The sequence below is a fragment of the Globicephala melas genome, chromosome 11, assembly GCF_963455315.2.
Source record: "Globicephala melas chromosome 11, mGloMel1.2, whole genome shotgun sequence".
In the NCBI taxonomy this organism is placed as follows: Eukaryota; Metazoa; Chordata; class Mammalia; order Artiodactyla; family Delphinidae; genus Globicephala; species Globicephala melas.
In genome coordinates, this window is record NC_083324.2 from 54,130,931 (window position 1) to 54,148,237 (window position 17,307).

At 38.7% G+C, this 17,307-nt stretch overlaps 1 protein-coding gene across 3 annotated transcripts in view; it reads right to left on the bottom strand.

The window, feature by feature from the left end:
- RBMS3 (RNA binding motif single stranded interacting protein 3) overlaps nt 1-17,307 on the bottom strand; it is a 690,034-nt gene that overhangs the window by 99,567 nt on the left and 573,160 nt on the right. For all 3 annotated transcript variants that reach the window (XM_060308006.2, XM_070046679.1, XM_030830022.3), the window contains exon 7: nt 13,631-13,737. In XM_060308006.2, the coding sequence (XP_060163989.1) occupies nt 13,631-13,737 (107 nt within the window). The remainder of the gene's footprint in view (nt 1-13,630; nt 13,738-17,307) is intronic.

The window sequence follows — 17,307 nt, forward strand, 5'->3', positions numbered from 1 at the left end:
ACCCCACAGTGCATCCTGAAGAGACTCAGGATGAGAAAGCACGGGATACTGGCCCCAGATAGCTGAGGTGCATATCAAAGCAATGATTTCAATGAGCCCTGACTTTTGCATCTTCCCATATATAGAAAGATGCATCCTTAACTTGAGATCTTTTGTTGCAAAAACTCCTGTATCTCCTGGTTCCTCCCTTACCTCTTTGGAAGCAGTCTCTCAGAGTGATCTGGATGCTGTGTCCCAGGCTTAAGTTCTCAATTTTGTCCAACAAATAAAACATAATTCTCAACTTTTAGGTTGCGCATTTTTTTTTCAGTCAACATAGGGACCCAAAATTATTTCCAATAAACATAGGGGATTCATTGAGACACATCATTTTGACTTAGGGGCTAGATATTTGATATCCATAACTTTAAATGAAGAAGTAATAATTATGGAAATACTGCTTAAAATGTACTCGCTAGAGAAGGCATTACCACTTCAAGAAGACCTTCTAGACTGGAATGCTTGGTCTTATCTGAGGAGCAGAGTATCATTGACTCTAACAAAGCCACTGAAAAGATAGCTGATAGAATGGTTTCTATCATTTTTGAAACTGTTTTTACAGTGTAATGTGAATGGGAATCAAAACATTTGATTACATGGACAAATACACACTGTAATTCCTGGAAAACTGAAACACTGATGTTGTAGCCTAATGTTTCTCCTTTTTCTAAATTCTGCCCTGACACACAATACATCATGATTGGATGAGTTACAAATGAATAATTATAAAACTTTCCAATCTTCTAAGATCAGATTTCAGGCAACACTTTAATAAATAGGTAGTAAATACTGTATATTTTAGTAAATATTGCGTACTGAATTAGCACAAGATGAGTTCAGGAAGCCAACGAAGAAAAGGATAACTTGGTTTTCTGGATATTATTTTTAAAGAGTTTAATTCTTGCAACTAATTAAACAATCTTTATAACTGTTAGCTGGTTATGGTTAAAAATTTAATAACTGAAATAAGATGACTTAAAAAATGATATGTGAAAATGGCTTAAAAGTATAATGCGTTATAAATGTTTAGGTACTGCTATTGTCATGAAACCTCATTTAACTTTGTTTATATTTATTTACCAGCCTTTCTCTTTCGAAAACATGCCTTTTAGTGAAGAAATCATGATACAAAATTACGTGTACAATATGTGTGAACAAATAAAAATTTTAAAAATTAAAAAAATCTTCGACTACTAAGGAAAAATTACTGTCAACAATGTTCAATATTGGGATAAGTATTAACTATAAATGGCTTTCTTTACTTTCATAGTTTTTTCTGGCTCTTTTAAGTTGTATATGATGAGAAATATTTTACAATGGAGGAAAAACCGAAGAAACATACTATATCTTCTATTATTTGTTTTAAAATTATAAATTCAGGAGGGTAGAAAAAGGTATACCATTTGTAAAAGTCATATGGATCAGAGGTCTGATTCAGAAGTAAGCTTGAAAATGTCAGGAGACATTTGGATTTGCTGGGTCAGTAGAATACAGAAAGCTGGGAAGGATAGGGACTGTTACAGCCAGAAGGGTCAGGGAGAGACTGAGCAGGGGGTCAAGAATGAAGACCGAAAATCCAGGGTTAATGATTCAGGGTTTCTAGTGGTGGAAGCTAGTAACAATGTATAAATCCAAAGGCCAAACTGGCTGAGAAATTGAAAGTTTCATATTTGATCCCCGAAGTGTGGATATCCAAGACATTCAGAGGAATCAATAAAGATCACCAGAAAAACCACAAAATGATCAATACCCTGTCAAGCTTTTGGCCAAAGAAAGGGCTTTTAACCTCTTTCCTGTTAAGAGAGTGTGCTTGCTGAAGAGGATATGAGAGCCTGAACTCCTGGCCTTCAGAAGAGGCAAGTGGTAGGGTTTTACCGGGAATGGCTCTGGCATGGATAAGTGACCACTGAGTGGTCTTTGTCTCCTGCGAGAGGCAGTCAGCCATGTAAGGCAGGTCTCTGCTCTCACCTGCTGGAGGGATGCTCCTTGGGCTTTGTGCAGCCAGTCCCTCCTCTAAAGAGAGGATGAGGGACAAATGAGACAGGAGACAAGGAAATGTCCAAAGCCTACAAAAGGGAGCCAATATTGCATGGTCCTAAGATAAGACAGAAATCCTAGCTAACTGTCCCAAAAGATGCCAACCAACCTGTGAACTGGCTTACAGTGCACTCCCTGACTTTCATAATTTCTGAACCCCCAAATCACTGTTATTCCAAATCTTATTTGATTAGTTTGCATCATTTGACCAGGGATTTTTTTTCCCCTTCTTCCTCTCAGAGGGCTTTTTCTTGCTCGATCTGCCTTTGAGGTGCCAGTGCTCAGGACAGAGTTTCCCTCCTTCTCTCTCCTTCTACACAACGATGACATTCACTTTATGATCCCAACTATTGTTTACGTCCAAGTGATGCCCAAATCTTGGTCTCAAACTCAAGTATCCATACTGAGTTCCAGACACTTATTGCCAAGTTAAATTAGTAAGTTCATGTATCATCAGTATCTTTTTTTAGGTTATCATTTCTTGTTTGGGTGTTTACTACTATCCTTTGGTAAAAATATCCTCTCCAGCCTTTGCTTGCACCTTCCTTTCCATCCACCAACCATACCATCATGCTGTGAAATGTGTTCTTATGATAGGCAGATCTGAACACATTGGTGGCACCTTATCACCTTTGAGATAAAACATGGCTTACAGAGCCCTTCGTGATCAAATGTGTATGTACCTCCTGACCTCCACAACTTTCCTGTGCAATTCCAGACCCTTCCCTTCACCAAACTCAGACATACACTCACCCTGCCCTATAGTGTTAACCTCTGGGCCTTTGCAGCTATAGGTTTTGGCTGGAAATGTTCTGTATCATTGTCTGAGGGAATACTGCAATGCTCTTCTCCCAGCCTCAGGCTAAATGTCATAGCCTCTAAAAGCCATTTCTCTCTCCGTAAAGCATTAACCTCTTTCTTAGCTCTGTCCCCATGATGCAGGATGGGAGCTAACACGACCACACTTTGCCATGCGTATGCCTCTCTTAACCAGGCTCCTGAATGTTTCCATCTTGGTATATCTTCTTCCAGAAGCAGTGCTTGGAATGTAACAGACTCAGTAAATGTTTGTTCAATGAATTAGTAAATGAATATATTTCCACTGTGGGGAATGGAAATTTTATGCAGTGGAAATGTGGAGCCCCAACCGCTGGACTGTCAGGGAATTCCCAAATTTGTATTTGAAAATGGAATTGGAGTGTTTTAGATTTTCCTTATTAGCAAAATTTCCTCAAAACAATTTCAAGTGAACTCACTCAAACGTCTAAAGACAATGTCTCAGCCCTTGATTGATTAGTAGAGATGGGGGGAAGCAAAATGATTGTTGGGGTCATTGGGAGACCTTCCCGATGTAACAGGGCAGCCCATGCACATGAACCATATCATGAGGGGGAGGCCAGGAGGAACTCGAGGCCCCTCCTTACCCAGGCATCTGACCCCAAGTGCAGAGAAGAGGAGATCGTTAAAAGTCGTCTTGAAATCTCGAGGAGTTTGTCAGGAATTAAGCAAATGAAATGCAGGGGACTTATCACTTTAAAAAGAAATAGTAACAACAGGCAGAGAATAGAGATAATTTGCCTCCTTGTGTTTGGGAAAAGAACATCAAGGAGAGTTATGCTACTGTTTATGAACTCTTGTCATCTCGATATTTCTGCTTTTTTGGCTTTCGCTACAGCATTCTTGTCAGACAGAGATGCTCTCCCCTATCTTACAATAGAGAAGGTCAAGATAAAAAGATGCAGACAGAATTAAGATTGGAAGGCTGAGAAAGTCTATGGCGGCACACACAAAAAAGCATTGTTAAAAAGGAAACAGGGCTTCCCGGGTGGCGCAGTGGTTAAAGATCCGCCTGCCAATGCAAGGGACACAGGTTCAAACCCTGGTCCGGGAAGATCCCACATGCTGCGGAGCAGCTAAGCCCGTGAGCCACAACTACTGAGCCTGTGCTCTAGAGCCTGCAAGCCACAACCACTGAAGCCTGTGTGCCTAGAGCCTGTGCTCCACAACAGAAGCCACCGCAATGAGAAGTCCGGGCACCACAGCCAAGAGTAGCCCCTGCTCTCTGCAAGTAGAGAGAGCCCATGCACAGCAACAAAGACCCAATGCAGCCAAAAATAAAAATAAATAAATAAATAAAATTTTAAAAAAAAAAGAAGGAAGCAGAAGAAAAGGTATCGTAGCATTATACCATGTAGCTAAAGGTCTCAAAGTCTTGGGGGAAAAAAAGTGCTAGTCTGAGTTCGTCATTAAAACCAAAGTTAAATGAAGCCTTGATTGATAATCATAAAAGAGATAAGAGAGCATTGCCATATTTAATGTAGGTACTTCTGTTTTTATCTCTGTCTAAATGACTGATCTTTGTAGATTCCAAGACATAGTTTTGTTTTTTGCTTTTTAATTTTTATTTTATATTGGAGTATAGCTGATTAACCATGTTGTGTTAGTTTCAGGCATACAGCAATCCAAGACATAGTTTTGTTTCACTTTTTAATATCCATGAAATTGGGGCTCACAGTATACTTGATGGCATTTGAGAGTTTGGCAAGTTTCTCTGCTTTTTTAGTGGTATTCAATATAATACTTTATCTTTAATTGATGGTGTCTTAGAGCCAATGATGTAGTGTATATACTATTAATCTCCACCATAACATGGGTAAATAGGGTAAAAAATATCAGATGCTGAGGTTGCATCCAGGGCGAGCCTGTGCAGCTAGACAGCTGAAAGTCCCAGGTATCTAGCTAATTGATCTGTATTCTGCCAGGTCCCAGCTATAGTTTGATGTTACCTTGAGGTCACAAGCTGCAGCTTAAATATTGATGGGGATGACTCTGCATTTTGTGACAGGTGGGTTGCCAAGACAGTGCCAACAACTCCAGAAATCCCCCAGGTTCTTGATGCCCCACTTAGCTGCCCTGATCCATGGAGACTGGGTCAAGGGCATACAGGAGACGTGGAGATCAACCATCAGCCTTTCTCCTTGTAATTGCTTGATGTAATCTTCCCAGCCTTCAGCCCCTCCTAATTCTCCCAACACTATCCCCTCCCCAAGAATATAAGTAAGTTTTCCCATTCTCCTCCTTGGGAATGGAGAGGAGACAGAGGACTAGAGCTTGTCATCAATCACATTTTATCCAAACTTACACTATTACAGGAATTTACAAGATTTACCTTTAGTGATCATAGGTTAGTAAATATTAGACCCAGCAGCTTTAAAATAAGAACACTTGGGCTTCCCTGGTGGCCCAGTGGTTGAGAGTCCACCTGCCGATGCTGGGGACACGGGTTCGTGTCCCGGTCTGGGAAGATCCCACATGCCGCGGAGCGGCTGGGCCCGTGAGCCATGGCCGCTGAGCCTGCGCATCCGGAACCTGTGCTCCGCAGCGGGAGAGGCCGCAACAGTGAGAGAGGCCCGCATACCGCAAAAAAAAAAAAGAACACTTAACTAAGGAAGCATTCATGCTGAGTTACTAAGAATTCAAGTTCTTTTGCCAATGGGAAGATTTCTTTTGAGATTAGAAGGGTCATTCACCTTGAGTCTGCTTTCGAAATTGCAGGCAAAGCACATGAAATGAAAACACTTCATCTGGTGGGCTAGGTAACACACTTAACTGCAAGTGCTGTCGTGTATCATAACAGCCAATTGCTCTTTTCAAGATCACATATGTAAAGATTCTCCTTCAGTTCAAAGTTAAGAGGACTATTTTCAGAACCTGGCCATGTTGCTAGATACATCTTAACTTTTTTCCCAAGGTCTCATTAAAGAAAATAATTGGACAACTAACTGCCAAGCACTATGATATATCCAATGGAAACAGTAGCAAACTATATAGATGATGTTTCTACTTCCATGGAATATGGTTGAAGATAACCTCAATCTACATGCAACTATTACTAAGATTTTCAGATAATTATAACTAATAATTAATTTTCAGATAGCTATACTATTTCATAGGAAACTGTGCTTCAGTTTCTCCTCAAAGTATTACTTCTTCTTTTTTTTTTTTTTTTTTTTTGCGGTACTTGGGCCTCTCACTGTTGTGGCCTCTCCCACTGCGGAGCACAGGCTCCGGACACACAGGCTCCGCGGCATGTGGGATCTTCCCGGACCGGGGCACGAACCCGCGTCCCCTGCATCGGCAGGCGGACTCCCAACGACTGCGCCACCAGGGAAGCCCCAAAGTATTACTTCTAATGGCTCATTGGGGCAGGACGTCAATTCTGTATCTCTGAAACAAATTTTCTAATGTTCAGTATTGTAAAATAAAATTGTAGTCAATATGGTTCCCAAGCTAACAGAAATGATGAATTCCTGGGCCTGCTGTCAGGTTCTTCTCATACTTAATACGAAGGACACTGACTGGTGACTGATCAAATAGTTTGGAAGCAGGATGCACTAGTCAGAAAAGATCCAACTGCAGGCCAGAGGGCCACGTGTTTGAGTTGTGCCTTGTTTTCCTCACTGCTAAGAATGTCTCAAAGCATGTGGTTTACAATAACATTGGTAACAACTACTGACAGCCAAATGCTTTCAAGAAACTCAAAATATTCTGTTGCTAGGGTTCCCTATGAACTGTGACTGGAGTGATAGCCTCTTCTCTCCAGATTTTATGGAGCATGTTTGCCATTACTTCCACAGACATCTACATGCCCTTCAGCATCAATAATGTCCATATCAATGTGACCCAGTTTGGTTCCTACAGAGCCAAAATGGCTTCTTCTCAGATGCAAAGAGGTGTTTAAATAAGAATGATATAAATGTAGTGGAAATAATTCAATGTATTAGGCTAATGACTTTTTCTTGCTAAGGAAGATACATGAATCTTTACATTGTGTCAAATGTTTAAGGATTTTATGAAATAATTCCGAGTCTACTGGTCACTCATGGACTCATTAAATTAATGAAAACAGGATCAGGGCTTTTTCCAAATTCCTTAGAGAGTTTTACACATATTGGTTGAGTAGAGTAAGAACTAATGTCTTTAAATCCATAAAGGCTGACAATAGACTGTAACACAACTCTTCAAATTAAGATAGTTGGCTCATACACTGGTAACAGTTACTTTTGATACCCATGCACATTATTTTTTACATCAGTGGGAGAGACGTAAAATTAACCAAGAGACTGGATCCCATTCAATGGCAGTGATCATAAAATAAGATAGAATTGAATCTTGTTATTTGAAGTAATTCTATTCTATTAAGTCACCATGAACACTGAATTAGGGAATACTGAGTCACTGCTTCTAGAGGAAATATATAGTTAGGTTCCTGCCTGGTCACAACATTTTCACCAACTCATCAATAGATAACCTTGTTTTATACCTATTTTTCTCTAAAGACACCATATTTAATATATACTGTTGATTCATTAACATTGAACTCAAAACCAACAGTGCTCTAAGTCATGCCTGAACAAAGCTTATCTTTCCTTTTCCATATTTTTTCCATAAGGCACATTATAGATTTCTTTCACATAGAAACACTAGACAACACTTCAGCACTACACTTGAGGGCCATTTTAAACAGTGAAAAGCACGAACAAACAATACCTGTAACCCTAAATAAACCAAAGAAAGGACATTAGTTGATAGTATAAGAACTGAAACAAGAAGGCAAAGCATCACGTGCTCAACCTCATCTGGGGGGTATGTGTTTGGTGACTCAAACTTTTTGCTGCTATGCACAACTTCAAATGACCATAAAAACACCGCGAGTATTGATCCTGGGTACCAAATAAATTTTAGCAAGTGGGATAAATTTACAAATCTGGTTCCCACGAATAACAAAGATCAACTGTACCTTTTTTCAAACTGATTATTTTGTGAGTCTGAGTCTTTCATTAAACAAAAGGAAATTTTATAAATTAATAGCACTATTTATAAGGATTCTAAAAATTCCTTACACAGAAGAATTTGGTAACCTCACCCTTGAAATAGATTAGGATGCAGAAGCTTAAAGATTATTTACATTCAGTACTATGAAGTCCGTAGAATATGTAAGAAAATTCGTTTGCTAATTCTTTGTTAAATCCAGAAGGTCACCAGTTGTGGCATCAGAATGCTTCTTCTGTCAAAGATAATAGTTTTGAAAGATACTGGAAAGTACTTGACCATGAGGAGTACTTTTCATAGCCACGGAGGTTGTATAAGCACTTTTGTAAACGTCATTATTTGCCAGAATAGGTAGGTTAATAATTCATCTTCTTTCCCTTTAAAAACACCAACCATGTAATTCATCAGTAGCTCAATCTTTTCCTTGATATCTACAAGAGTTCATGTTTTTCTTTTACTTTTTTTTCTTTTTCTTTCATCTTCTCCATCCAAGTCCCCCTCTCCTTGCCAGCTCTTGGCTTTTTTGATTACATGACCTTCAAGGGAAAATTGGCTAGAAATTTGAAAATCACGTAATGTTCAGTGCCAAATAATGCTTGGAATGCAAATAACGGTTGTGGGTATGATCTTATAAAAACATTAACAAAACGTGGGTCAAAGTTTGTCATTCAGCTTGAAAGCTGTGGATTTGTGACTTAAACTCCAGTGTTTGACCCCGTTAGCCACTCGAGTAGAGTGCCTGGTAACTTACAATCAAAAGCAAACAATTTTGAGCATATCACAGACGTTGACACACATGATTCCTTAAAGTTCAGAAAGAATTATTATTCTCAGTTGGGCACATTAGAGGACTCAAGATTTATTAAATAACAACTCAAAGCTCAAGTTACTTCTCTTAACTTTATTCTCTCAGAGCCACTCGGCACCCGTGAGCATGGATGCCTCTACGGGATGGGTGACAAAGCAGAGCTTTCCAACTTCCAGGAGAATTGGGGGTGGGGTGGGGTTTAAATGTAGACAAATCAGCTACCTACCCTGAAAAACAAACAACCAATCAATCAAATGAACAGTTAATGGTTAGTAACATGACAAATGTGAGCTGATATTCGTGCGGCTGCTGTTTTTGTTATTTTTGCTGTTATTTTGGCTTTGGCTTTCTTTAACTGTTGTGTAGGTACGAAGCCAGTTACAGTCAGTGATTTTATTTCTACAACCTAAATTGTATTCAGTTCTACTTTTAATCTCCTACTTTGCCACTTTAGGTTCCAAGGGGGTAGGGAGTCTGTCTATATGTTTCCATCATGTCTGTAGTATCCAGTCTTGGATACTTTGGCTTCAACTTCATGTCACCAGCTGCATTAGCCCCTAACAAAAGTCAGCGTGTCCTCTGAAACTTTGAAGCTGGGCACTGACTTCTCTCCTCCAGCTGGGAAAGTCCTAGATAGCATATTCTTCCCGAAGAACGTTGTTTCATCTACACTGAAAATCTGTTATTTAGTGTAGCCACTTTTATTATCTTATCTAGACCTTCTGGAGAACTTGCTGCAGCTTCTACATCAGCACTTGCTGCTTCACTTTGCACTTTGATGTTACTGAGATGGAGTCTTTCCTTAAACCTCCTTAAACCTCTGCTAGCTTCAGACTCTTCTTCTGCAGCTTTCTCACCTCTTTCATCGTTGCTAGAATTGAAGAGAGTTAGGGCCTGGCTATGGATCAGGCTTTGGCCTGAGGGAATGTTGTGGCTGGTTTGGTCTTCTATCCAGACAACTAAAACTGTCTCTGTATCAGCAATAAGGCTATTCTGCTTTTTTATCATTCATGTGTTCACTGGAGTAGTGCTTTTAATTTCCTTCCAGAACTTTTCCTTTGTAGTGACTACTTGGCCAACTTTCAGCCTTTCTGGGCTTTCGATATACCTTCCTCACTAAGCTTAATTATTTCTAGCTTTTGATTTAAAGTGAGGGATGTGGGACTCTTCCTTTCACTTGAACACTTAGAGACCATTAATTAGCCTAATTTCAGCATTGCCTCAGAAAACAGGGAGGCCCAAGAAGAGGGAGAGAGATGGGGGAATGGCCAGAGAGTGGAGCAGTCAGAACACACACATCATCCTATATGGACACAGTTCATGATGCCCCAAAACAATCACAATAATCACATCAAAGATCACTGATCACAGATCACTATAACAAATACAATAATAATGAAAAATTTTGAAATAGTGCGAGAATTATGAAAATGTGACACAAAGACAGGAAGTACGGAAATGCTGCTAGAAAAATGGCACCAATAGACTTGCTCAATGCAGGGTTGCCACAAACGTCAATTTGTAAAAGACACAACATCTGTCAAGTGCAGAAAAGGGAAGTGCAGTAAAACGAGGTCTGCCTGAATGCAAGTCTAGTCATCTTCTACTCAGCCAGACATTAAAGTGATGGGCAAAAATGTAAAACAGTGCCTTTCTTCAAAAAAAAAGTCTTTGCTTTGAAAAATATAGTACTTTCCATAAAAGAGTTCTATTTTTGTTAACAGGTGATGGGTTTTTTTTTTAATGAACTAATAACTAATAATTTTTAAGAGTATAAAGGAAAACAAAGACCAAAGAATTTGAGGAAGGCTGCATTAAGAAACAAAATGGTAAGACTGTTATAGAGTCCTTGGAAAGAGAGGGCTCACAGCCCCAATCCCTGGCCCTTCTGCTCATAGCTTTTGGTGTCACTTGAGAGATTAGTTAATAACTTAAAAATATTCCAGTATTCTTCACTTATGCAAAAATACGTCTGCCAACATATACTTATATTTCAAAACCTGGCTAATTTACACTAATTTATGTGTATAACGTGTTCAGTAATAGCATTTCACCAAACTATGCTAGAAGAACTGTTATCAAAATGCCACCCAGAATAAAACAGCTTTACATAATAAATTAAAATTTTAATTAGCCTATCAATTTTCATGTTTAAGGTACTTCAAAGTTGCTTGCAAGCCACTGGTTTTGTATCTGAAGCATTGTCTCAGAAATCTTTTTCACACTATCAATTTTCACCTGACTCAAGAGAGAGGACAAGTAAACATTAGCCTCATTCTGGGCTATGATCTCAGGTTGTGAAGCAGCAGAATCTAAATTATCATTTTTTATTTTATCTAAGGCAATGATGATTGAAAGGTTTACCATTATTTTATATAACAAAACAAATAAGCAAAAACAAATAGCCCAAATGATCTCCTTATAAAGCTGGAATGCCAAAGGGCTACAAGGTAAATAAAACACCAAACCACCCACCAGAAATGGACTTCAAGGGAAGATGCATGTCTCAATCTGGGTGAGGGAAGGAAGCAAAAAGTTCTCTTTAAGAATCTGACTCACAGTCCTTGCTTTGGTTAGAGTTTCAATTGATAAGATCTATGCGGTCAAAGACCTAAAGCAGAGAATGTAGATAGTACCCCCAGGTGACTTAACAGGAGAAAATACAAACTGTCTTGCCATTGATTATAAGAGGAGAGTCAATTTCAGCAGTGTCAAAATGTGGAAAAACAACAGCAACAAAAATGTGTGTCTTAGAAACAATGAAATACAGTAACTGGAACTGACTGGTTTATAAGAGATGATTAAATATTGCTTACACAGGATTAATTTGTATGATGTCATACCTTATACACCATACTAATATACATACTTTTATTTAGTCTAGCAAGTACTATGCAAGGGGAAATAGAAGAAAAAATATATGTAATAATGGGCAAAGTTTTCCAATATTCTTGGTGCGTCTACTTCTAAGACCATAATCACATAATCACAGAGTAAAAATTAACATGCTCATCTCAAAACCAAGATATCTGATAAGTGTATTTTCAGTTCATGCCATTTATTTTCCTGATTTCTTTCCTCTGAAATGTATCTGCATACTTGGAATATGTTTTTATTGGTCACAGATAAATTTATGATGGTCCCTTGATTTTCATATTCAACAAGAAAACCTATAGCTCTTAAAAAGCAACTTTTGAAAACAAAGATTAAGAATATACTTTAAAACCTACATTTAAATTACAAGGTGCCTGGGTCCTAAATTTGACTCCACAATGCTTCCATGGCAATAGTACACGTGGTCTTTATCATGCTCTAAACCCAGAGCCCTGGATTCTGTATACAGTAGCAGGGTGGCCGCTCTAAGTTTACATTTCTTTTATGTTTATTGGTTTGGTTTCTAAGAAATGTAGACTCAAGTGAGGTGTCTTGCTGCAATTGGTATCTATTCAGGGAATGTAATAATATAGGAACTGAAATTTCAGTCATCATTGCTAAGTTACCTAGTTAAATATTGAGGCTTGGGGTTATGGTCTGTGATCCAGGAATCTCTAATCAGCAGGCATTTGACTCAAGTAAATTTTGAAAGATCAAATGAGTCTTTCTAGACCATGGATGACTGGCATGGGACCACTGTGCAAATGAGTGCTATCACAAATCACCTTTCTTCTGGGGGCAGTGGGCTACCTGCTGATCACAAACTGCCCACTAAAAACACACGGTCACACCCTGCCCTCTTCTGTTCTGACTACTTTTCTAAAATTGAAACTCTTGGTTTTTTTTTTAAATTAGCTTCAAGTGTTCAGTGGTGATTCTCTTTTTCCTTAAGGTAATGAGTTATAGATTATACAGTACTTAAACATAGCTATCCACTTTACAAGGGGTTTTGAGATCTGCATGGAAATACTCAAAACAGACTACAGTCTTAGAAACTGAAAAATGGCTAAAGGTTTTGCTGAGTAAAAAATCCCACCCTCTTTTCTTTCCTTACAACTGTAATCTCAGTGTTGAAAGTATAAAATGCTGCATCAAGTAGGATGCCTCTTAAATGATAAATGGATGAAGTAGATGCTTTGAATAGAAATACTAAATAAAGCTCTTCTGTTGAAATGATGGTCTTGGTACAAAATGGCATTTATTCAAGGCATTCAAACAACTCCATTCTATTTCACAAAGAATAAAAAGACCTCTTGGAAGCCCAGACACCTTTTCCTTGTCTTCTCACAACAAAAATAACCAACAGGAATCCATTCACAAGTGGCACTGGAGCCATAAGCTTGCTTTTCTACTGTTTTGTGTTAGGAGAGTAAAGGGATAATTAACTGTTAAATGCTTTTCTCCTTGTTGGGAAAAGCAAAACCTTGTGTGTATCTGCTTTTCTTTCTCCTTGACCAACAGAAAATGTCATATTTTATATTGATATATACATATATAAGACACATATCAACATGTTTATGAGCACATGGGCATTTCGTAACTACACATATATGTGCAAGTGGAACATCTCAACAGTAGAATGAAATAAATCTAAATTTTTGTTTGTTTTTTTCAAACACAAACATTTAACTCTCACTATTGTTTTCACTGAAAATATTTTCTTAAGTAATCATACCCTCATTTTATAACTATGACACAGTTATGGATCAATTCTTTGTGGCTAAGTCTCTCAGCGAGTATTATAGGGTTCAAGTTTGGTTAAAGACAGAAGACTTACTGTAGTGCAGAACTGAGGTCAATTTGGAAGTCCTATACTCCTCCTGAACTAATTTTATTCTGATTAAATCAATATAGGCCTGCTCATTTGCCATCTGGTTTTCTACAGGACCTGGTTCTCTCACAGCCCCATGTGTCTGTCTTGCCACCCTCCTGAGGGATGTCTGTGGCCACATTTCTGAGCACAGGTCAGTCAGGACTCACCTCTCCTTCCCTGGGCCAAGGCCTTCCATTCTGGGTGTATTTACTTTGATTCTGTCGCTTCTTTTGTCCTCCATCAGCGAATTTGCACAGTAAAGGCTCACTAGGGGCTGGGAAGATAAGAAACCAATTTTACATTAGCAAATCCCCTTTAAAAATAAGTGATTATGTGAGTCACAGTAGTGCTTTGTAATGCATATCTTTTGAAGTCCTCTTGCTTCTGGAGAGACATTTGGCCCTCTTTTAGTTTCAACTCTGTTGGCGGCTGTTCTAACTAACTGGGCTTCAAAAAAGTACTGGCAGACCATAAAAGAATATAACAAATATTGTTGAAAAAATAATCAGTTGAAGCAGAATGTGAACTTGCCTTAGAAGTAAAGAGACAAGAATCAACCCCTTCCGATTATGTTGGTGTTAAAAACAAGACAACAAGCCCTAAATGAAGTCACTTATGCTAAGCCCCTTGTCACCAAACAGAGACTTATAGTTTCAGCCTCTCTGAGAAATGGAATCTGAAACCAGTCCATCAGGAATCCCTTGGTCAGCACTAGAGCGGTAACCTGCCTGACAGACCCCTGCATCCCCTAAAGGAAAGGGACCTTGTCACAACCAATCCACTTTTTGCTAGTATGCCTTTCTTGTCCCACTCTTTTCTGCCTATAAAAGTCTTTTATTTTATACAGCTCCTGGTAGCTCCATTCTCTCTGCTGGCTGGGATGCTGCCCAATTCATGATCTCCCACATGTGGTCCTAATTCTTCACCCTTCCCTGTATCCTTGTCTTTTGCCATGAATGACTGCTGACTGAGGGGCTCAGTTTTTCTGAGTGCCTGCCATGTGTATAGGAAGTATACATGTTATTAAACGCCTGTTTGTTTTTCTCTTGTTAATCTGTCATTTATTACAGGGGGTGTCTCAGTCAAGACCTAGAAGAGTAGAGAGAAAATTATTTTTCCTCTCCTACTATACATATGTTTATGTGTGTATATATACATTTAAAAGTCTTTTTTTGGTGAAACCTTGGAAGCTGTAGAATTGGGGAACAGTACTGGCAGGAAAAGAAAAGACTGAATGAACGATTAAGATTCGTTCTTAGTGGGTAAGATTTCTTTTACCCACTAGCATAAAAAATTGTGCAGAAGCATCCCTGAAACAAATATTACCAGATAACAATAGTCTAGCTTGCCAAGGATCAAATATAGATAGACTAGGAGATTCTGGATTTTAAGCCTATCTTGAAGTTTGCCATTATTGAAAAGAGAACTTTCAAAAAATTATTTTTAACACTAGGGGACATTTAAAAAGTCATGGGGTGAGACTTTCTTAGCTTTCAACTGAGATATCTTTGCAAATTGTGTTTTACAGTGTCTTAGAGGCTTCAAATATTAGCCACCCTGATATTCAAGGATCTTCATAAACTGTCAGGCTATGGATGTTGACAATGACCTATTTGTATTTATTGGCATCGCTAAGTTGAAACATCTCCTGTTACTTTCTTAATTTGAAGATGATTATGATGGTAAAGAAGATAGGGCCACAATGTTTCGCTAAATGAATTAAAAAAATAAAACCCCAGAAACAAATGTTCAAAAGTGTCATTAGAATAAGATGGAATATCCGTAATATTGCCCTTGAACTGCAGGCGTGTCATTCTGATTGTCAGTTTCCCAAGGGACTATTTTATTCAGAGTGGAAGAGAAAACATTAGTAAATTAGTTAGATTTATATAATCTTCTAGTCCTCATGTAATTTCTAAACACCTGCAGGGTAAAGTCTCAACTCCTCAATTAGAAGATAAGAATTTGTGCCCTTAATCTTACCTTTCATCAGTCTCCTCCTCTCCCCCAGTGGTTTACAGTTCCCTCACCTCTAAATGCCTTTCCTCCTGCCTGAAATCTCCTTTTGCATCTCCCTCCTACCCCGCCCCCTGGACCCATACCCTCCATCTGGCAAACTACTAATCAACCTTCAGAATGTAGCTCAAATGTCACATTCTTCTGGAAGCTGTCTCTTACTACCCCATGTCACTTCAGAGTGAAATTCCCTAATGCTTACTTGGCAGATTTTTTTCACAGGTTCAATGATGTTTTGAAACCAAGAAGGACCCTGTGGGGCCCTCCTGGGTACAAATCCTTTCCGTGTCCCCCATTTCTTCTTTGTAGGAAATAGGCTTCATTCAGCCTCCCTGACCTTCCCTGAGTTCCAAAGGGTAGATTCAAAGAGTTGCTAATCAGGGAGAGGAGAGAATGCAGAAACAAAGGAGGAGCAGGCAAGAACCACTAGTGCAGCCGCCCTGGGGCAGGGTCTTGGTTCCTGCTTAAGGAATGTATGGAACAATATAGCTCTGAGTTCTTCTGCAGGACTAAGGCCCCAGGATGATAACTTCAGGCCAAGCACAAAATTCCTGGATACCACCCTGCTACCTCACCACCAACCAATCAGAAGAAGGTCTATACACAGCGGAAGATAACAAAGACTCTGACCCCCTCCCCAAATGATTCTTCCTTTAAAAACTTTCATGGTTGAGCAGAAACTTGGGAGTTGGTTCTTGGACACAAGTCCACCTTCTCCCCAGGTTACTGGTCTCCTGAATAAACCAATCTATTCTTTTCAACCAACACTTGTCTCTTGAGTATTGGCTTCTGAGTGGTGAACAGCGGAAGTTGATTTTGGTAACAGTTTCTGTTAAGTCTTCTAACAATAATAAGTAATTTCCAGGCTTGAAGGTGGAAAGTGATTATAGCAGAGTTCTGGGTGAAGTTTGTGTGTGTGTGTGTGAAAATTGTTAACAGCATTTTGCACATAGATATACATAATACTTGCCAGTGTTGCTATTCAGTGTGGCCCAAGGACCAGCAGCAGTGGTATCAGCACATGGGAGCCTGTTAGAAATGCAGAGTCGAGGGCCCTTTCCCAGATATACTGAATTAAAATCTGTATTTGCAGCAGATCCCAAGGTGATTCCTGTATGCATTGAAGTTTGAGAAGCACTGATGTAATTATGACTGAATCCTTAAGGAAGGAGGAATATACCTTAGATGTTAAACATGAATCCTCTGAATAATGAGACGATTTCAGTAGCACAGAAATGTTATATTGTCTACAATTTCCTTATTGCAGTATTATGATGCCAATTGATTTTGTTTAGTCTCTTTTAACAGTAGTTGAAATAGAGGCTAAATGAAGAAAAGGGCTTTGTGGAAGTGAGATGCAGTTATAAGCCACAGTTTGTAATGTGCTAGAAGACATTTTGGTCTCTCATGTAAATGGGGAATATTTAAAATATAATTATAACAATGCATGGCAATAAAGTTGCATGGTAATTATGAAGAAGTAATTACAATTTGCTTGCTTAGTGGAGTATTTCTAGTCTCCCAAACTCTGCACTAAACATAAAACATCGGATGCATAAACTGATAAAATAATCTAATGGTTTATAGGATTTGCTATCTTAAGCAAATGAACAGACGACAAGTATTTTGCTTAGCAAAATTAATGTAAAACACTATATACTGATTTTTATTTAAAACTTAACACAACTTCAGTTTTATGATTCACTAAAAATGTTTCTAACATCGTATCTTATAAGTAGATATTGATATACATTTCAGCTAATATGTATTAATAGCAGAATTCCTGCTGTCCCTTAGAGAAGTTGAACATTTTTAATTAGCATTCAGT